This window comes from Cornus florida, unplaced genomic scaffold, assembly GCF_030987335.1.
Source record: "Cornus florida cultivar Cherokee Brave unplaced genomic scaffold, ASM3098733v1 CherokeeBrave_3.0.0_Hap2_Chr02, whole genome shotgun sequence".
NCBI lineage: Eukaryota > Viridiplantae > Streptophyta > Magnoliopsida > Cornales > Cornaceae > Cornus > Cornus florida.
Window position 1 is genome coordinate 714,835 of NW_026775572.1, and position 22,280 is coordinate 737,114.

At 35.4% G+C, this 22,280-nt stretch overlaps 2 protein-coding genes across 6 annotated transcripts; one reads left to right on the forward strand and one right to left on the reverse strand.

Annotated features, from left to right (window-relative positions):
- Positions 1-141: 141 nt before the first annotated feature.
- Positions 142-9,321, forward strand: LOC132290332 (uncharacterized). 2 transcript variants are annotated; one of them, XM_059790083.1, is made up of 7 exons: positions 142-291; positions 809-1,262; positions 6,851-6,903; positions 7,089-7,153; positions 7,265-7,343; positions 8,054-8,362; positions 8,817-9,321. In XM_059790083.1, the coding sequence occupies exons 2-7, from the start codon at positions 844-846 to the stop codon at positions 8,969-8,971; spliced, it is 1,080 nt and encodes a 359-aa protein (XP_059646066.1). In that variant the 5' UTR covers positions 142-291; positions 809-843; the 3' UTR covers positions 8,972-9,321. The 2 variants fall into 2 exon arrangements, with proteins under 2 accessions (XP_059646066.1, XP_059646067.1); XM_059790084.1 differs by having other exon boundaries at positions 819-1,262.
- A 187-nt stretch (positions 9,322-9,508) lies between these two features.
- LOC132290358 (rhomboid-like protein 20) lies at positions 9,509-21,581 on the reverse strand. Of its 4 annotated transcripts, none has more exons than XR_009475361.1 (9): positions 21,446-21,581; positions 21,189-21,289; positions 18,669-18,809; positions 17,051-17,117; positions 15,964-16,115; positions 15,713-15,814; positions 12,962-13,087; positions 10,246-10,546; positions 9,509-9,835 (listed from the first exon to the last, which is right to left on the reverse strand). XR_009475361.1 is itself a non-coding variant. In XM_059790085.1 (8 exons), the coding sequence occupies exons 1-8, from the start codon at positions 21,468-21,470 to the stop codon at positions 10,379-10,381; spliced, it is 882 nt and encodes a 293-aa protein (XP_059646068.1). In that variant the 5' UTR covers positions 21,471-21,581; the 3' UTR covers positions 9,943-10,378. The 4 variants fall into 4 exon arrangements, 2 of the variants coding, with proteins under 2 accessions (XP_059646068.1, XP_059646069.1); XR_009475355.1 differs by lacking the exon at positions 9,509-9,835 and adding an exon at positions 9,943-10,122; XM_059790085.1 differs by lacking the exon at positions 9,509-9,835 and having other exon boundaries at positions 9,943-10,546.
- Positions 21,582-22,280: the final 699 nt, after the last annotated feature.

Here is a 22,280-nt window from a genome sequence, read left to right on the forward strand (position 1 = left end):
GCACAGCAAATCACACGCGTCTTCTTCAAGTTAAGGTCCCAAGTTCGACCCATTCACTCGCACGTACCACCTGCACTGCGTCATTCCCACGTGCCAAACACCCACAGAAGAAGAAAAATATAAATAATAATTAAAAAACATTGCTCTCTCTCTAGATATCGAAACGTAAAATTAACGATAAGCGTGACTGCACGCACAATTACAGAGCTGTCGTCACCGGACACACGCCCCCCCCCCCCCCCCCCCCCCCCCCCACTTCGATTCGCCGGAATAATCCCACCTTTCAATCAGGTTTGGATTTTTTCAATTCAGTCTTAACGATTTCATTCTCATCCTTCATTTCATCACTTTATTGTGCTTGTCTGTCTTTTTCTCGTTCTCTCTCTCATCTTATTTCCCTTTTTTTATTAAAAAAAAAACTATCTTCTGTTTGGTTTATTTTTGTAGTACTCTGTTTGATTTCAAATTGTTGATCAATATCTTGCAACTTCTAAATATAATCTTTTTCACTGTGTTTTGGATACACCGTTTCTGGTCAGACCCTAAATTAACACTATCTCATTGTCAATAAAGATCAGTTGAGTTTTTTTTTTTAATATAAATTTCCATGTGATTCCACACTTTTTTTTTTTTTTTACTTTTCTATTCCTTCATTTGATTTTATCCTTTGTTTTTTCTTTTCACAGCATCATTCTTTTTTGGAAAACTAAAATCTGCCAACTCTTATTATATACAGAATTTTGAGTTCAATCATACTTCATTCATATATTTTCTTTACTTACGATTTTAACAGCCAAATTTAATCTAGGGTTTTTCAGGTGAGAATTATAGTGATTGTGTGATATGCCGTATTTGGTACGTGAGCATCTCTTCATCGGCAAAATTGGTGACGCTGCTGAGATTCTTCAGAACGGCAGTGACGAAATCACGCATGTACTCTCAGTTCTCAGTTCGGCATCAATATCTTTTTTCACTGAATGGCGTAAGGGACTCTCGATTCCTACCAAAGAGATTCGCAAGGTTTATGCTGGAAGTTTGGGATCCGAGGATGATGCCTCCAAGACTTCCCTGCCTCCAGATAAGCTTCTCTACTCATTGGAGTACGCGGGCAAGGATTTGAAGCTTGTGAGGATGGCAGTTCCACTGAGAGATATGGAGAGTGAGGATTTATTGGATTATTTGGATGTGTGTTTGGATTTCATTGATGAGAATCGGAAAGAGGGGTCTGTTTTGGTGCATTGCTTTGCTGGTGTCTCAAGAAGGTACAATTTATGTTTTCTCTATTTTTACCTTTTATTCTGTTTGTTATGCATTTTGTTGAGGCTTGTGTAAGTAAGTTGATGCTTTCTACACTTCATACCTAGGCTTTTTCTAATTTCAATAAATAAAACCATGCTGTGTCTTCTACCACCTTTTCTATTACGATTTGTTATGAACTTTCTGCTAATGCTATGTCAATTACTTATGTCAGGTTAGAATAATCAGCTCAATGGAATTCTGTTCCAGTTAACCCTCAAAAAAACTAGATCACTTCAATTTTAAGAACATAAAAGTTTGTCAAGATACTAATTATAAAAATATAAGTAAAATTTCTCTTAGATAATTGCTTAAAAATTAATTGAAAAATCCAAATCCTTCCTTTTATGGTACAGGAAATAAAATTTGTAGATAATGAAATGTGATTTAATATGCGTCTTCACTATTAGGAGGTGTCTACACATAAAAGTGCCAACAACCTCTCCCCCCAGCCAATGGGGACCCAGCATCCTCGTTAGCCTGACCCTCGTGGGCTTATGCACCCTTCCCCCATTTCTCATTGGGGATTGACTCTGATACCACACTTTGTCACGCCCCAAATCCACGTGGCACTATAATAATTGCACAAATGATCTAAGGCGTGTTCTAACACAATCCACCAACTCAAAATTAATTGAGTAACAGAGAAACAAATTCAATAATTAATAAGAACTTAGAGGCGGAAAGACTTGACAAACACCCCCTTTATTACATTCTACTCCTGAAAAACGTTAAGATTTGAATGAGCTACACAGCCCGGTAAACAAATATGCACATCCTTAAGGTAGTTTACGTTATTTAACATTCATTATTGTTCGAGTAAATTGAAACCACAAACGTAATGTTGAATACTTCTAGGGCATTTAATACTATGCAGCTGACCAATCTCAAACAACTAAATTAAACATACACGAACAATATAGTGTCAACGTATAAGTTATACTAGCACAAATAGTTTAAGAATAGGATGCATCACATGTATAACTTCTTAAGGTACAAGCAACAACTATTAAATGCAAATGATGCATGTAATGAATGCAACGTAATGCAAACTCCCTTCACCACCAGCTTCCTTTATTGCAAACCCAACCTGGAGCTATTGGGGCTACTCTAGCATAGCATAGATCCTCCGACGTACCTAAAGCTGTCACTGGTGGTCATCTTTCATACCATCTATGCCAAACGGGCCTTGTGTGCACAACCCCAGCTAACCCGCTCGATCACCTCCAACATGCAATTTTCATGTGTGCATTCATATGCATATGCATCTTTAACTGAATACTAATAGATATCATCTCAAAAGCACTTTTGTACAGGCATTCAAATATCCTAATGTAATATGTCCCTACTAAATGTAAATATTATTATCATTATTATTGTTATTATTATTATTGTTAATGTTATTAATATTCTCCAATAGCCAAGTACTGTTACACAAATAAATATTCACAAGAATGAAGTGACAATAATCTTATTTATATCTCCCTTGTTCTTTCTTGGTTTTCCTTTGGTAGTGAATTTATTATCTTTCTGTCTTAATACTCATCTGTTCATTATTCACAATGTAAATAATAAAATTTAACATCCATTAATGTCTTCCTATTTTGTATATTATATATATAATATATATGTTATTAATATTAACCTTTTTGGCCGTGGTATCTTGAGAAGCATTACTAGCACACTAATAAATGTGTCAAACGTCCCCGTTAGCTTGCCATTGTGGTCTATTATTATTTTATTATATTTCATTCTTTTCTACCATCAGGACTTGTGTATGAACAATGGATAAGGTATACCAAATGCCATATTAACAACTAGATTAAATTATCCATACGCATAAATATGCAAGAAGTCATTGGAACTTATACACACGCGCGCACACACACATCTATAATATTCAATGACTCCAGCATAATTGGCAAAAAGGCATGGTTGTTGTTGTTGTAGTCACTTCAGCACCGACCATGACAAGCACACAATCAACCATTCATATTCAAGTAGTATTAGATCACCTATATAATAAATATGTTTGTGTGTGTCTATATATATATTTCATGGATGAGAGCAAGTCTTGGTGCAATGGTAAGGTTGCTCAATTGTGACCTCAAGGTCATGGGTTCCAAACACGAAGACAACCTCGTTGCATGCCAGAGTAAGATTGCGTATATCTGACCCTCTCCAGACCTCGCAATGGCGGGAGCCTCATGTACTAGGTTTGCTCCCTTTTAGATACATAATTCATGGATCCTGTATTACAATTCAATATTAATTACAATTAGTTGAGTTTAACACTAGATTAAGCATGCAATATCTACTTACCTCAAAGCTTCAATTTGAGTGATTGATCTTTTGATTCCCTACGTCTCCACAAATTCCTTCACTGCCTCCTCCTCTCTCTAGAAAGAAGACCCCTAAAGGAAGACATATATGTGAAGTGCACATTGTAATCAGTGTTATCAAAGGCCCAAAGCGCACTAAGGCAATAGAGGTCCTTTGGAGCCTAGGCGCAAGGTCAGGTGCGCACCTGAGTGAAGCGAAGCGCACAATTGAAAATTTAAATTACTAGTAAAGAATTCATGTTCCATATTAAAAGCGCAAGTGTTGTCAAGGTCGTATTCCATATTAAGAGCTGACCTCTAATTGACGAGCTGTGTTTATGATCTGTTTTTTGTACACATAATAGACTATTTGGTGTAGTTCCTACATTCTTGAAATTTACTTGAACTGTATTGACAGATCTAGCCTTGTGTCCATATAAGAAAGGAACTTCTAATTAGTACTGATTCACACATGATTTAGATTTCATTCTATAAAAATGACAACAATTTGAAAAATAATGATGTGCATAACCACATAAAATCACTGAAACCCATTTGTTCTTGGCCAAGGTTTCAACATTCACAGTTTAAACCGTGCAATTATGTGTTCTGAAGAATCATTATGATTTATTTTTTATTTTTTTGTCCTTTTTGAAATATGGCAAATTTTGAATATAGCCGTCGAAGTCAGGTTATGTGAATGAGTTGTTTCTTTTAGTTTCAATATATCCAGTAATAGTTTATTTTAGTGGATGAAAATTGCTAGTGTAAAGCAAGCATTTTGCTATTTATGATTTTCAATATTTTTCTATAAACTATTGCAGGCGCTCTACCATTTTTGATCCTATAATTTGTGTATGATGAAAGTTTTGGGGTGGTAAAATAGAAGGGTACTAGTGTGGATCATTTATTCAACATTATATTTACCTTGTAGATGCTGCCCATGGCTTCCTTGAGGAGGTCAAATTACCTTGCCATCTCCATGGTTTGTTCAAATTTTTTTCATATTATCTAGTTGCAAACATCGTCTTGCAGGTGTGCAATTAGTTATAGAATAGTTTTTTGATTTTATTTTAATAATCACAGTGAACAACATACATAGATTTTACAAATGATTTTATTTCAGCATAGAATTGTTCATTGTCCAGCTCCCAGAAAATTTTGACGCATCTTTTCTTGTGCTATGTTTGGTTGGAGGGAAGGATTGAGGAGGGATGGATGAGAGGGGGGATAGAATGACCTTTTCGTGTTTGGTTGGAGGGAAGGGAAGAGAGGGAGGAAGCAAGGAGGGATGAAGTATCCCTCCTTCCTTTGTGTTTTTCTATCCACCCAAAATTGGGGGAAGAGGAGAGAGAAAGAAGGATAAGAATCAACAAATATATAATTTACATATTTAACCTTCCTAAAATTGTCAAGTCACTTATTTTATTTTATTTTTTCAAAATGTAAGAAGGAGACTTGACTTACATTGTAAACAATTGGACTTGATAAATTATTACCCGAGCATGAGTAAAAAATTATTTGCACAACTTGCTGGTTCAGAGATCTCAATGGTATTGCCTAATTTGAAATAGATATCTAATTTTTATAATTTTATATAATGAGGGTATATTGGTAAAAATAATATAAAGACTTTCTTTCCCTTCCTTCTAACCAAACAAAAAAAATGTCACCCCATCCATCCTTTCTACCATCCAACCAAACAAAAAGTGAGGGAGACACCTTCCCTTCTCTAGGGATGCCTCATCCATCCCTTCCCCTCTCCCTTCCATCCATTTTTCCATCCCTCCAAACAAACGGAGCATCAGTTCTTATGTAGAATCTTAGTTCTCATTTGGATGGATATATTTGTGTTCTATCTGACCATCTAGCGACAGTTTCAGCATAGCTTTTGTTATGCTGCCATCATATAAAAATTCATTATGCTGTCTCAACAAAGTTGAAGTACTTAGCTTGCCTGTTGCAACAAGGTTGAGTCTGTGACGCATGTTGGTGTGAGACATGGATTTCACACACTGCTTGCTAACCTAGATATTGATAAGCACAGTGTTGTTGATCTTATTACTTATTAAATGAATCAAGCCCCTTATAGCATATGCATTCGGTATTCAAACTACTTAACATCATTCTATTTGGTCATGTGTTGTGTCACATGGGTTCTCCTATTCCTCTTAAAGCACTTGTGTCAACACGGCACTATGCGGGTATGGGTATGGTACGAGTCGTGAATTTAGAACTGACAGGCCAATTCCTTTACCTTCCAATTTAAGAGATGGATGGAATTTTATTTTCACCACCTTCCATTTAATGTTTCTAACTAAATATATTATAAAACAACAACAATATTATATAAGATAAGGGAGAGGGAGGCGGGCAAAAGAAAATGCAAGGGCAAGCCATCCGACCCATCCCTTTATGGTAGGAGGGAGAGGGAAAGGAAAAGGAAAAGGAAAGATCTGAAGGGAGGACTGCCCCGTTGGGGGGGGGGGGGGGGGGGGGGGGGGGGGGGCGTTGGGAGGGTCCTAGTTCTCATGAAATTACTTCTTCAGATTTATAAAATTATATATAATTTATAAATAGATACATGCATATGTAAATATAGATTCACACACACACAAATATCCATACATATATATAGTGCACAAGAAATTCTTGGAGAGTATGACGGTCAAATCACTCAAGATCCCTTCTCATTTCCTTCACTCAACCACACAACATGAGAAAATGCTCCTTCCCTTAGGTATACCTCTTCCTTCCCTCTTATTTTCCCTTCCATCTGCTTCTCCATTCTTCATACCAAAATGAACAAAAATGTATTTAAATGTACAGGACGTTCCTACATACCTTTTCAATTTTTAGACACATTTTTAATTCCTAGTATCATGAGAGTTGAAATTCAGGTAGGTTGGATGCATTGAAGCACACTAGCACTGAAATAAATTTACCTGAATCCAAGTAATAAAGGTAATTACCATGTTTAATGATATAATATTACATGCACAAAATTATAGAATTGTATGTCATAAACATATTTTTTGATAGCTGTACATATTTTGTGAAATTGCTTGCTTCCGTAGACCATGGAATCAGAAAAAACTGCTTTGTTTTCAAGTCCATTTACTGATTAATGTCCTGAAATGATCCGGAGAAGGGCATATGGTATAGTAGCTTTCTATTTTCTGATTTATCAACTTATAAGTGTTTACACCCTTCTTTGCATGTGTTCATTGCAGTGCAGCTATCATTACAGCATACCTGATGAAAACTGAACAGCTATCTCAAGAAGGTTTGAACCAAAGAATTATTTGTTTGGAGTATTGTGGGTCTGCACATTGGTCTGCTTGTGGGTTTCCATTTTTGCATGTTGCAGATCTGGATGGCGTTGTCAAGTTTCAAAATTATGGACGATTTAGTTCTCATTTTTGTTTTCTCGTTTGCTTTGTTTCTTTTTCCTTTACCCATTTACTGCAGATGCACTTGAATCCCTACGGCAAAGCTGTGAATTTGTTTGCCCAAATGATGGTTTCCTGGATCAGGTGGTACAAGTATCAACTTATGATTTATAAGACAGCATTACAAAGTTTTTTAGGTGTTTTCAATCTGCTTCAGTTATCATGGATTCTAAATATTTTCTTCTTCCTCTGCAGTTAAAAATGTTTGAAGAAATGGGTTTCAAAGTTGATCATGCTAGCCCGATATACAAACGCTTCCGTTTGAAAGTATTAGGTCAGATTTCGTATTCACTAAATATTATTTATTTTTTTGTTTATGCTTGATATTTTTAAAAGATCTTGTTACCCATTAGGTTGTGCATTGACTTATATTATATTTAAATTCTTAATATTTCAGTGGTATATAAACAAGTTACTTCTGGATAAACTTGTCACGTTCATATTGGCCATGACAAAAGTTTTTTGTTGGCTATATAAAGATACACAGGGAAAATTTACTTCTAGACAAACTTGTGTTGTTTTTAAATTCTAAATATTCGAGTAGTATGTAACAATTTAGTTACTTCTTTGAAAATATAGAAATTTCATTACATTATAGTGAGCGAGCATGGAGTATAGTAGGTTGCAAAAGCAGAATGATGAGATGCTAGTGGCAAGTGGCAAGTGGCAAGTGGCAAGTGGCAAGGACTATGTTATGCAAAGTTTTGTAGACTATAATATCTTTTATGATATAAGCATCTTCATTTAAAATATCAATTGTGAGTGGGTACCAGTCCATATTTTTTCCTATTAGTATTAGCACATTTAATAGTATACTCTGTTTCCATTTATATGTTTAGTTTGTATTTCATATCTGGAATGAGAGGTAAGGTTATATTTTTATTCTACAGTTCATTTTTTAAAGGAAAAATATATTTGTTCTGACTTCGGTCCAAACCGATAGAGAGAAACCATGTGACAGGCAATGGTGACTCATGATTACAGGTGATTCCTATAACCGCGGAGAGAAAATAGACAGTTCTAAATTTGGGGCTGATCCTGGTTTGCCAACAGAAGTAGTCTCCTCTGAGGAAGGAGAATCTCCGAATAGACAAATGGTTTCTACAAGAGCATACCGCTGCAAGAAATGCCGGAGAGTTGTTGCATTACAAGAAAACGTTGTGGATCATATTCCAGGGGAGGGTGAGACGTCCTTTGAGTGGCATAAGAGGAGAAGTGGTAATCCTTTCAACAAAAGTGATGAGATGGAGTGTTCATCCTTATTTGTTGAGCCCCTGCGTTGGATGACAGCAGGTACAAATCTTCACAGAATTCCCTTTTCTAGAATTTATGATATTTACGCTTAGTTCTGAATAAGGTGCAGACATGGATGTATACTACAACACAAGCCCTAACCAATCTGGGTTTTGAACTTTGTTGGCCCAATTTTGCTTGGTCCAACCCGGAAATGCTGATGCATGTTTTAGCATGTGACTTGCAGACAGAGCATCATTTCATTATCCTATTCGCACCTTTGTAGTTTTTTTTTTTTTCCTTCATCGCCTGATTCACCTTAAGCCAAGTTGGTTCGGTTCAGTTTTTGTCTTTCTAAACAACAGCTCAAATGAGCCCCATCTTCAATTCATCTATTTCAACTCAAACGTCAGCCTAACAATGGTGGCAGTATCTCACACATATATGTTGTAATTTGCATGTGCATGTTCTAAAAGATGAGGTTTTTGATACGTTTTTTATCTTTTTCTATCAGTTGAGGAAGGTGCATTGGAGGGCAAGCTGTCATGTGCGCACTGCGAAGCCCGCTTAGGCTACTTCAACTGGTCAGGCATCCAATGCAGTTGTGGTAGTTGGATCACACCAGCCTTTCAGCTCCAGAAAAACCGAGTCGACATCAGCAGTGTCTAAAATATCTTTAATACAAAAGAAAGGCCTATCTCACAATCAGAACATAAAAGATGCTTGCATTTGGGTAATATATACCCATCCTCTACCTAGTAACAATCTTTAACTGTGGTATTATAACTTTATCGCAAACAGACAACTCTAAGTTTTTTAAGATCCTGTTGGGGAGGGGAGGGGAGGGGAGTGGAGTGGATGTTCCCGTTAGTGGTATATCAGCTCAAGATTTGTCTTTTTAACATATACAGTCCAATTGCCTTTGGCCATACAAACCATTTGTTTTTTATTATTATATTATTATTTGGAAATGATGGTGTAAACACTAAAATATCATCTTTTTCATGGTTGTTGCTATATATCCATAGAGCCATTGCATGGAGAAGTTTAATAATGAAAGCAATACCCTTGTAGGCAGCAACTCTATTTTAAGTACTTCAATGGTGCTGTCATTGTTAAGTAAATCATAGTCCATTTTTTCTTGGTTCAGTGAGTTGGAGTTATTGGACAATCCTACTTTGTATGAACCTCTTCCACGATTGAAAGTGTCGTTATTTTATGACATATACATTGAACTTGAACAGTAGACCTTGCGAAATTGTTTCCCGTAAAGAGAAAACTTGAACTTGAACAGTATATCTTAGTAAGAGAGAACCGAAAAAAGAAAACCCACTTCACAACCTTTTTTCTTTTTCTTTTTCTTTTTTCCCCGAGGTTGATAGTAGTTACTAGTTCAAAGCTGCATAAAAAACGCAACTTACAACAAAATCGCGCTTGATTAATTATTAAAAACACTTAACACCTTGCTGCTATAGCCCATCAATTACATACAACGAGTATTCTGCACTCTTCGTTGCTGCTGCCCAAAATGACCTGGATATTAAACATAATCCTTTACAAAATGGTAAATAAGTTTCACGGTAAAATAGAGTCAGCAATTATCTTCCCAAAATAAGTCAAAAACAATTAAGAAAATGCCATTGTCAAACCTATCATAAGATCCACTATATATTCAAAAGATGTTCTTTGTTCTCAATTATATTTACCACTCTTCTTGACAGCATTCGTTCCTAAATCATAGTTTTTCAATCAAATTACATCTCCCCAACTAAAAATAAGCCCTGCTTTTGAAGCATGACATCCAAAGTGCATGAGCAGCTCTGTTTTAGGGGACACGGGAAACAATTCCTCAAACATGTCAGCACATTTATCACTGATATCTACCATCTCAAATAATTGGGGACCAAAAAAAAAACAGAGAAGTAAACCCCGAAGAAGATTACCATGACTGCGTCAACGAGTTTCTTGGAGCACCAGATTGTTCCAGTATAGAAAAAGGCAAATTTCTTCCATCACGCACTGGTAGGTCTAGTCTCTGTTCCAAATCCAGGTTTCATCTTCAAATCAAAATTTCCACTAGTGTGATTGCTGTTCAAGAAGGATGTTAGTAGCTGTATTGATGTCATTTCTAGCCTGCATAAGTGCTTGTCTGGCAGAGTTTCTGTCAAAACCCATTGATACTAGCGTAGAAACAGAGTCCTCTGGTGGCTCTGTGGTAGAAGATATGGGAGCAGGGTAGTTTCCCTGAAATCAAGCAAGGAAATTAAGTGCTTTCAGATGTAATGGTAAAGTGGACAGAATAATTGCTATCGCCATCAATATTTTAAATGATATCAAAGCAGAAATGTTAAAGAAGATCTATATCTCAAACGCAAGATTCAATTGCATGCATGAATGAAAAGGATGTTCATGAAATCCTGACTTGGTATTTGTTAGGAAACTTTTTAACGCTCCCTAAACAAAGAGCAATTTTATTAGCTTTCGAAACAGTAAAAGCCAAGCCTGTATTCTGAACGCCACCTGACTCAGCTAAAGCTTTCCAACTCGGTCTTAAAACACTTGTAATGTCACAATTGACTTCAAATTGATAGGCAGAAATTTTCCAGCAAAAAAGGGCTAGCTCAATGCACGAGGCTCCCACCATTACAGGGTCTGGAGAGGGTCAGATGTACGCAGTTAAGCGGTGAGGCAAAAAATAATTTTCTAGAGTTTCCCCGACTTGGTCCACTCAGAAAATGACCACTCAACCGTAATGGGCAGGATAGCTCAATAGCAAATGAAATTTTTAGCAATTTGCATTAAAATTGTGTGTTGTCCAATAGAGATTTAATAAGCTGTTCAGGGACCCAGAATTGAGATTTAGTGATCCTAAAATTCTATTCTCACCACCAAAAGAAAAATAAAATGTTGGCCATTAACCAGTGTGGTTCCTCAATTTCTGGTGCTAGGAAGGTCGGCATTTTACTAACCTGAGTTGTGGCTTTATTCACACAGAGAGCCGCTGCCCTCAAACACAAATCGAAGTTTTTCACGTTGTGACAAGAAGCTGGGTGTTTACCTTGTACCAAGCAATGTCCACCCCCCCTCCAAGAAAAAAAGACACAAAAAGCCCAGGACTATGCAGACTAGCATTCCAACACCTAAGATGCTAGATATTGTTTTAACTCAACTCGATTGCCCTTTTCATGGTTTGAAACCCCATGCGTCATTCACCAAAAACATGTCAGTTACCGATAGAAAAGCATAGCAGAGAGAGAGAGAGAAGCAATAATAAATCCAATACAAGTAACAGGCCCTTCAAAAGTTGATCCATTTCACTGATCTGCATTGGAGTCATTTCCTCCATGTTAGATACATGACAATGACAACTACTGTACACGTGAACCAAAGATTTGTTTCATCCTCAGTTGATAACCCCATTCTGTTTTACCTGTCACCAACTTTTTGGTTTCTTCAATCATTATGATAAATGCCAATATCAATGAAACACAGTTCAGGTTGGATCCCCAACCTAACAATTAAATTCTCGAAAAGAAATTGTTCAAATGAGCATGAACTTACATACAGAATTCAATTGGCCATACCTAAGAAACATTACATATAGCCAGAAAGGAATCTACTTCACTAAAAGAAATGTTTATTTGTACAAACATTTTAACTTTAAACATATGGAGCAAATCCAGGCAAAAAATTTATGTTTTAGATTTAACAGCCTAACAGGCATCGACAGGTAGGACAAATAACTCAAAACAGTAGGACGTACAAGTCCACACAAATTTCATGCAGTAGTCAGCTGTCAAAATGAAATTGACTTCTCAAAAAATTGAGAAGTATAAATTTCTTTGTGATGCAAGAGAACTATACTTCATTGCTGACAGAATAACTCACAAATTATTCAGACATCATGGTCGATGTTATGAATTCACCATTTATTCTTTTAGTGCATTATTTTACCTAAACAATTCATCGTGGCAACATTACTGTTTAGTTTCCAACAACAGAAGCGAACTGGGTTCAAATTATATAACTTCCAACTTAATCAGGTAACTGAATTATTTTAACCAAGTCTGGAATGCTAAACTAGGGGGAATCACACATGATCATATCGAGACGAGGCAGCTGAAAGAGACGCATGACACCAAACACCCCTCCTGAAAGTCATGTCCTTGCCTCGTTAGACAACCATCCACTTTCCAAGACTAGGATCCTGCACTTTCATTTGCTGGTACTTGACCACAACTACGCTTATAATACACATTTATTTCTACCTGTGAGTGTATATAGTTAAAAAAAATGTTAAACAACAATCACCAACCCTCTTTTTTCAAGCACCCAACTCAACTCAACAAAATCTTCCCCTAATTATTTCCAGTCACCCACATGAAACATGTTCTGCTATATTATATTTGGTCTTCCTTTTTTGGTAGTATTAACCTTAATGTGGACCACATCACTCTTTGTCCAAATACACATGTGGCATTATGCCTAACCTTTGGGTTATAGGACTATTGTAAGCATTCTAGATGCCATTTTCTCGCATGCATGTTGGGTTTTGCAATTGGATTCAGTCAACCCTAGAACAAAAACTGGTGGAAGAAAGAGAGAGTGCGCATAAATAACTATATCCATATAACAAAGGACAACAGGAAATATACTTGCCTCGACTTGGCGACCTGGGTAGGATGGTACATTTCTCAGAACATTTCTACTTTGTGCCGCAGGTGATGTACTCCCAGTGGACGGCCAAGAAAGCCGTGAAAAGTATGAAGTAATGAACTCCGGAAACTGAAAAGGGAAAACATAGTTGCATAATTCCAAGATGCATATACTAAGCTCTAACAACGGCAAGAGGAATAAAGTTGACGTGATAAAAAATTTGGACCTACTCAAAATTATTATTATTATTATTATTATTTTTTAAAAAAAATTATTTGTTTGGAAGTTAAAGCAAACACACACACCTAATATCCACAATATGTCCTTACTCCTTAGTGGGACTCTAACTCTCAACCTTCCCCTTTCGACCAAAGGTTGTGTAGCCTAGTGGCGCTTCCTCACCTTCCAAAGTAGAAGGTTAAGGGTTCAAGTCCCCATAGGGGCATGTGGGGGTGTGAGTGTGTTTCTTGGGGGAGGAAAGATCATACATCTGGGCTAGAGGCCCGGTGGTAACAGGAGAAGAAAAATTAATGACTACATAAAACAACAAATACATTTCAAGAATAAATTTAAAAGCATTAAATTGACATTATAAAACACCTAATTTAAATTTACTGGTTAAACAAGCACACAAGATTGCAATTGCAATGCGGCAATCACGGTATAATTACTGTACAGATCGTAAATATAAATTAGATCAAAATGAAAAGGAAAAAAGCTCTTACCTCTAATATAATGAAGAATATACAGAGAGTTTGGATGAGAATTTTTTTTGAGATAAATTACTCTATATAAACTGTGGGAAGAGTTATCTAGCTAGGTTCTTTAAATACATTTTACTATTTGTCTATGTATTAAACATTTTTTTAGGTTAATAAAGAAGGATACAGACTAGAGACCAAGCTGGAAGCAAGAACCAGGCTTCATATATTGGCATAGAAAAACTCTATCTATGAAGATGTTTATCTCTCTCACGTGATCCTAAATTTAATTCCTCTCCAATATTTGCAAGATATCTAGATAAGTGAATCAGGAAAAAAAAAAAAAGCAATCATGTAGACTAGTAGAGACATTCAATTGATGAAGGAACTTCTTTTTCAGTTTGTCATTTGTTCACAGATGTTATTTTGTGGGGAAGAGAAGCAGCTGAGATATGTGAGACGTTGCTTCTGTGCTGCTAAGCAACATCAAATTTGAGAAATAACCGAGCTACGTCAGCAGTCACTCTTTCGGAGAGAGGGAGGAGCTGGGTCATTTGGCGACCATATAAAGTGCAAGGTTGGAAAGTTCCCAAGCGCCTATCTGGGGTTACCCTTTGGATCTTTCAGTAATGTTAAAGGCAGTTTAAGGCTCAGTGGCGTGGCACTTTAAGAGGAGATCGGTAAGCTGGAAGCCTGGAAGAGACATTACCTACTGAATGGAAGCAGACCTACTCTTATAAAGAGTATTATGTCCAGTTTGGCCAGGAAATGATGGATAAGTTTTAAAAAGATTTCTTTGGAAAGTACAGGGGAAGAGTTGAATCAGTGTGTTTTTCAGAGATAAGAGGGTTGGGAATCAAATATTTTAACTTATTAAATCACTTTGCTGGAAAAGTGGTTGTGGATATATATCAAAGGAGAGAATGGTTGTGAAGGAGGATGGTTGGCATATGACACGTTCGGATCTCCTGTGAGATGGGGTCATGAAAAGGCGTTCAGAAATTATTATTATTATTATTATAATTAATTTTTTTATTATTTTTTTTTTTGGGCTTTGGGGGGGGGGGGGGGGGGTTTGGGGTCATCTAAGCACACAGTTTCCAAATAAGAATGAGAGGAAAATCAAATTTTGGTAACCATTTGATGTGATCAACGCTCTATGAAGCAAGCATTGCAGAATCTTTCCAAGAACCAGTGGATAACAAGGCTCTTGTTGCTGATTGAGTGATTGCTTTACAGAATTAGAGCGAGGGGTGGTAATCTGGGGTGCCAGTTTGTTAGAATTGTACATGATTGGGAGTTGGATACTCGTTAATGTCCTTTGGCTTGTTATATTCCAAACATTGAGAAGGAAAGCCAGCCTGATTTCCTTTCGAAGGCTGTTTGGTGTGCTAAGCTCTACTAAGGTTGCTTTATTTCAGCTGGTTAAAAGTTTTTGGAAAGATCCTCACAATCGATCGTTAGAAAGTGTCACATCATAATCAATTGGCTCTATCCGTGCCAAAGGAATGACAAGTCAGTGAGCCACTCATCAATCAAATGTCCACTCGCAACAAATCTTTGGGGCCTTCTATCTTTCAGACCGATGAGAATCTAGATAGATGGAAAGGACGCAGTGGGTAGAAGAGTTAGAATTGTGTGACAGGTAGCTCTGATTTGCATTTAACTGAGCATTTGGAAAAGAGGAACAGGCATCCTTAAAAGAGGTGGAGATGCCTATTTGGAAACTGAAGCGTAAGATGTAACATGTGTTCCCTCTATGCATATGTATCCACCGAGACATACAGAGAATCCACATTGTTGCGATCATATATAGACACTAGACTGGGCTAATTTAAACTCACACTTCTCTGTTTTATCTTTACTAGTAAACTCTACATCGTACAACTACTCAGAGGATGCTGTCAGCTGAATCAGATAATTTTAAGTTGAATACTTCAACAACCAACAAGGATTACTAAATTATCATGTAACTTCGCTGACATTGAAATCTAAGAGTAGAAAAGGAAAAAGAAACGAGAATTTTAAAACAACTATCAGAACAGGACATAACCTTCATCCTGCGGATATGAAAGACATTTAAACGATATAAGGAACCAGCAAGAATGCCGCATATCCCCGGTAAAATAGATCTTTTCCAGGATGATAGAAGAAGCTGCAAGATAGAAACTCAAGTTAAAATGGAAAGAGAGCAAGGAAAGTAAGGATAGGGAAGGGCAATGCAAATAAAAATTTTACATTTTGATAAGCTTACATACCATGAACAAACAAAATAAATTATGGCTGCAATAGAATTTGAATTACCTGGAGACCAGCTAAATAAATGAAAGACTTGTCAGAGAAGCGAAGGACAAATACACGGAACCGCGTTGAAACTGGAATGTCGAGGTAAAATGGTACAAATAAAGAAAATATAAGTCCATAGGGGCCAGATGTGATTACACTCGAGGTGGGATCTGCAAAAGTAAAATAAAGAAGACTGAGTTTGAAATTTTAAAAAATAAATAGTAGATTCCACCTATTTGGTCATAGCACCACAAAAGCACCTAGTAAAACAGAAATTATTTTAAGAATACTGAAATAATGAAGTGTACTGCAAAAAGATAATATTCAAGAGAGCCAGGCGGGGAAAGAAAAAAAAAATAAAAAGGCCAAGGAGCTGTTTGAAAAATACTGAAAATTAAATACTTAAGATTTTAGTGCTTAACTGGTACACAGAAAACTTCAAGAACTGATTCTTAGAATTAAAATTTTAAGGGTTAACATCTCATTTCGGGTTGGTATTTAAATATTCTTTTCACTGAGCCTATTCAACATTCAATGGCAAGTCAAGTCTCTCCGATTTAAAATTAAGATCTTTTTAAGTTAACAATTTATTAAGTGGTAGCCACTTATGTGTTAAAAAAACGCACATAAGAAGAACCACTAAATTTCTTTCAGTTGTAGACAAGACTTATTACTTATCAATATATATATATATATATATATATATATATATAAAAGTTGTTGACAAGAATTATCAAACAGGCCCCTAGTCATGGGAAAAACCTATCTGGTAAACATAGATGCTAACAACATAGAATTTTATACACGAACTTTCTTTGTATCTGCTCCCCTTTTTGCATGAATGCAAGTCCAATAATATTACAATATTTAGGTCTGGGTGAATGCAACCCATGTACAAGATATATAATGGAAGGAGGTAAGCAAGTGAGATTATATTACAGAAGGGCAGGTTAATTTAACAAAACCAAAAGTGGGTTATTAAAGTGATTTGTAACACGTTCCATGACCAAGAACTAATGATATTACAATTGTAATTTCATTATTCAAATTATATGGATTGTATACCAAAAGAAAATCATATGGAACTGTAATGAACATTGTATACCTTTAAGAAAGGATAGGGCAAGGAACTCAAACAGTAAAGACATGATTACAGACAACAAGATGAACACCTGCAAGACAGAAGGTAGATCTTGGAAAGTTAAAATGCATGACAAAGCAAAAAGAAGAATCATTCTCTCATTTGTTAAAAATTTTTGAGGGGAGAGTATTAACAAATACAATAGAGATCGTCAACCATTCACACCAACGAGAACCTCATTCAATACTGTTACCAGAGACACACTGTTCCTGTTAAATTTCTTTGCAGGAAAAGCAAAAGCAACCAGATAAAGTAGAACGGTTAACATAAAAGGAAAACAAAATTTTAAACAGAGTAAAATCAATAACAGCCCATAGAGAATTTAGAATTACTAATCAAGTTGGAAAATCTTTTTAAATAAGAACAATTGTGCCTGTTTGACTTCATATAAACTTAAATTTACAGAAAATTAAAACAATGTGATACACAATCTGATCTTCAGTTATCAACCTATTATACATCCCGGAAAGAAAGGCAGCAGGGGTTAGCAGGGATCAAGATCAAATCCTAACACTACCCACAAGAGCTTTGACTTTTAATTTTGTCAAGATGACTAAACTGGTACATTAAATGGCTTGATACTTGTCATATCAACCCAATTCCAAATAGGAAACGTAAGATGTCAATCAATTATAAGCACAGGGGGTCAAAGGAGAACTGATCAACCAATTATAAGCATGGGATCAAAAGGATAGTCAAACCAATTCGAGCATCCAAGTCACATAACAAATTTTATTAAAATGGCTATTTCGCTGACAATGGTTAACTTCACAAGAATTGTCTGTAAGGATCCTTCCACAACAGCCCTAAAAAATAGTAACTAACCAACATTTGATTAATATTCAAATCTTATATAAACAAAAATCCAAACTTCATCCTCTTAAAGAGAATATGCTATCATTTATGGCAAAAGATTCACTTCACCAGTCCTAAGTCTCGTAGATAAAACAATCTAGCAGTTAAATTACCCACACCAACAGAATGATCAATCAGGTAATAAAAAAGTTCAAAACTAAAGTGGGCTCGGGAAGTAGAAGTTTATTATTGTCAACTTCTCAAAATTGATTGATTAAAACAAAAATAAAAAATTAACGAATGACAAACACTGTCACAATCTTTGGTACTCCGTGTCCATGGCATAAAATAATATTAGGGTCCTGCCCTTGCCCTTGCCCTTGCCCTTGCCCTTGCCCGTTTTCAACAAATTTATATTTTCAAAAAAGAAAGAAAAAAGCGAATTCCTCTTCTTGAAAGGAAATTGATCCTCAAGGACAAACAAGTGTTTAGAGGGAACCTCTCCTATTATCTATCAAGGATATCTCCCACTTGCAGCAAATCAAGTGCAGTAAATAAATGACTAATTGAGGCACCATGGAGACCCTCTTTTCTGTTCTATAACTTCTATACATCCTAAAGAAATTGCATCAGAATGCTGACAGTACATGAAGTGGTAGATTAAAAATTTTAAAGTATATCCTCTAAATTTAGTTAGAAACAAAGTGTTGATGATCAATTTTCTCAACTATGTAATTGAATAAATTAAGGAAGTAGAACGAGTAGTTTGGCATGAAGAATAACTTACCGAGTACTTATTAGACCCTATCTGTCTCTCAAATACCCGAAAGTAATACAGCAAATATAGTCCGAATATCAGCTCCGGTGTAGATGAAAACGCAAAAACTGACACTATTAGCTTCCAGATATTAAGCTTCTTGAAAATATTCTGTTGCAAGAAAAACAAAATTAAATAACTAAAAGCTGCATCCTGAATAGAAATATATAGACTTCAGAATTAGTACAAGACATTTGTGATAGGGACAATCATATTGTATATGAATCATAAGTAGCCAAGAGTAACATGTGCATCCTGTCCTACAAGAGATACATCAAAGTGAAGGAACAGTAATTAAGAGCAAAAAGAATGAGACAAATGTTCCTTCTATATTGTTTTATACAATTCAAACACAAGCAAACCATGAATTGTCATTTGACAAGCAATCTACATATCAGATACATCAACACAAACAAAACATGAACGCAAATATATATGGTTCAAGAATCTCAATATGATTTAAAGTCTTCTCACTTTGACGAGCACCACATTACCAACATTTTCCTAATCTATTGGTTACACAACTAAAACTTATATTTAGATATGATTAAGCATACTAAAGTCTAGCAACCCACCACAATTAGCAAGCACCCTACCAAATTGTAATTTAAACCATGCTATCCAAATTCCAAAATGTTGTACACTTCCATTCCCAGAAACAAAATTTGGCAACCCAAGGAACTGTTGGTTTTCCTCCTTATATGCACTTCTCGTAAGGCAACATAAAAAACATGAACCAGCCATATTAAAAATAGAACCTTCTTTAGACAAAAGGTCAACGGGCACAACTCATCAAGAGACTGCTAGGGGGAAAAATAGTTTTATGCCCTTATAATTCTTCTTCATATTAGACATGTTTCCAAAAGTGAGTTATCGTATATATGTTAAAAACCATCGGTGCATAACACTTCTCAAAATTAGAGCCACATGATACAAAATTTCCTTAACTTCCCCAAAAGCAATTCATAAACCATCGAACTGACAACACTGGAAACCATGCCCCTAGCCCTTCCCCACCCAAACACACAAAAAGTAAAATGAGTTTAAACTTAATAGAGAGAGAAGAATAACAAATTTAGGAAAATAATTCTACAGTGGTTCAAATCTCCATTCTACTCCACCAGTGAAAAAACCCAACCAGTCCATTCTTGACCAGAGAAACCACAAAATATGCCAATAAAAAGCAATTTTAACTGTGGGAACTGAAACAAATGAGGCATAAATGATGGATCAAAGACGCTGACATTGAAGCCAATAATATCATGATTTCAATGATTAAAAATAAAAGGAGAAGTAGAAGAAAAATTAAGCAAGATAGGTTTAAAAAATACTTATTGAAGCTAACATTGCAAAAGAAGACAAAACTCGTATCCAGTCTATACCTAGAAGGTCATAATTCATCATCTAAAATGCTATTTGTTTATTCTAAGTATCCAAAATGCTATTTATAAATGTAAAGAAAACAGCGACAATCCACAACAAGTTTTAATCGGAAGTTACATATCAAAGCAATGAATGAGTAACAAGACAAGATCATTGCTCATATTGATAACAAAATTAATATAGAAAACAAGTACGCAGCAGAGCTCCAAATTTGATTCAACTTCCTCTATCTTAAGACACAAAACAGATTTTCAATCACACAGGCAAGTGGAAACTAGTTATCATCAATAAAGTGCTCCTCTATGGTGGCAAAATATTTTGATGACCAATGACTAAAGCAAAGATATGCCAGGATTAATCAACACTAAACAACAAGTCTTGCTCCAAACTAATTGGGATAGGGTTACATGGATCCGGCACCTCCAGGCTCCAGTGGCTCTTTCTAAAGCCATCTCACTGTTTAAAAACAAGGCAGCCCTGTTCTTTCTCACAGCCTCAATCCACATTCTTTAGGGTTCCAAGAAAGGTTTAACTTATGTGCATTCAAGAAAAAAAAACAAAGTAGATTAAAGGATCAATTAAAGATGAAATGAATGACCTACAGAATTTTGATTTTGCTCAAACACAAAACTCATTCAGTACTGTGTTGCGAACTATACACTAAAGACCAAGAACATAAAACCCTCATGCTATATTTGGCAGCACCAACAGGGCGCATTGGAGAAAATTTAATACAAAATTTAAACTAAACTTCCTTCAACCCTAAATCCAAGTCACCAATTCGGTGCTCCCAATCATAATGTCAATAACCTCTTATGATGTTAAAAAATTTATAGATCCCCCATGTCACATTCAGTAAAGATTTGTGATAATACATCATGTATAGGGTGTATTCAATGTGTCCGAGCTTGCCCCACAGATACAGGTGTATTAGAAACGATACCAAGAACAGAAAACTCTGTCCATTTGCAGATACATATAAAAAATTAAAAAATAATAATAATAGGTAGAAATGTAAATTTAAAAATTAAAAAAAAAAACGAAAAAACAAAATGGGCTAACGGATGAATTAAAAATAAAAGATGCCCAAAAAGAGAGAGTACCTACCAGGTAAGATAACCCAAGATTTTTTGAACGACCTCGGATCCCAAAAATGATCGTGAATAGGGCACACGCAATAACAAATGTTCTTGTGACGGGAGCATTGTCTAGGACACAGACAAGAAGAAGAGAGAATTATTAGGTATAGGATCTCCTGTTGGTATAGGCATAGATATACATACACACACATATATATATATCGTCAAGAACTGAGTAAAAGTAAAGAGAAAAAAGAAATTGCAATTTCTAATAAAATTACGTACTGAAACCAGATGGGCCGCCGTTCATCTTCGAAGTGAACCAACGACTTATCTCTCTCTCTCTCTCGTTATTCTTCTCGGGAGTCTTTGCTACCTGCTTAGGTAGGACATCTAGCAGACGGAGTTGGGTCCTATTCGGTGACTATAAATTCTCATGTTTGTTAGAATTTTTTTTAAAAAAAAATAAAAAATGGAAAATTAAGGAAAAAAATAAATAAAAGAGGAAAAATTGTAAAAATAAAAGATTGATGTTTTTCTCCATATTTTCCAAATTCCTATAATAAAAAATTGGAAAATTATGAAGAAAATAGAGGAAAAGATTGATTCTTTATATTTCAAATTTTTACTTTTGAAATTTTATCATAAAATTCATATGATGTGTTCCCATTTTCCACCTTTTTTTTTTTTTTATCAAAAGATGTGTGTATATATATAAAATTATTTGCATCTACCAGCATGTTTGCTTTCTTTGTCTCCATGTCTATCCGCATATTATTTTAACCATTATAATATTTACTTTCATTCTATTTTCAAACAAATAAAATAAATAAATAAAACCTTACCAAAAAATAAACAAACAGCTTTTTTATTTTGGTTTTTTCCTTTTAATTTTTTATCCGTTGAGATAAGAGATACCAATAGAATGATAGTAAATTCAAACAAAAATAGAGAGTAGCCTATAAAAACTATACATTAATAATTGAGATTAAAAATAGAAGTTCTGTTTTTTTTTTTTCCTTTTTATAAGTGAGAAAATAAGATATATTGGCAAAAAAAATAAATTTGCAATTTTATAAATATTTTATAATAATTTTACAATCATTAGGATGTGATTAAA

Excerpts from the sequence above, each read along its gene's own strand:
- LOC132290332 (XM_059790083.1), top strand. The coding sequence starts at position 844 with ATGCCGTATTTGGTACGTGAGCATCTCTTCATCGGCAAAATTGGTGAC. Across the intron at positions 6,904-7,088 it reads TGAACAGCTATCTCAAGAAG|ATGCACTTGAATCCCTACGG; the intron begins GTTTGAACCAAA and ends CATTTACTGCAG. Across the intron at positions 7,344-8,053 it reads CTTCCGTTTGAAAGTATTAG|GTGATTCCTATAACCGCGGA; the intron begins GTCAGATTTCGT and ends TCATGATTACAG.
- LOC132290358 (XM_059790085.1), bottom strand. The coding sequence starts at position 21,470 with ATGAACGGCGGCCCATCTGGTTTCA. Across the intron at positions 16,116-17,050 it reads TGCCCTATCCTTTCTTAAAG|ATCCCACCTCGAGTGTAATC; the intron begins GTATACAATGTT and ends TTACTTTTGCAG. Across the intron at positions 13,088-15,712 it reads TTCATATCCGCAGGATGAAG|TTTCCGGAGTTCATTACTTC; the intron begins GTTATGTCCTGT and ends TTCCCTTTTCAG.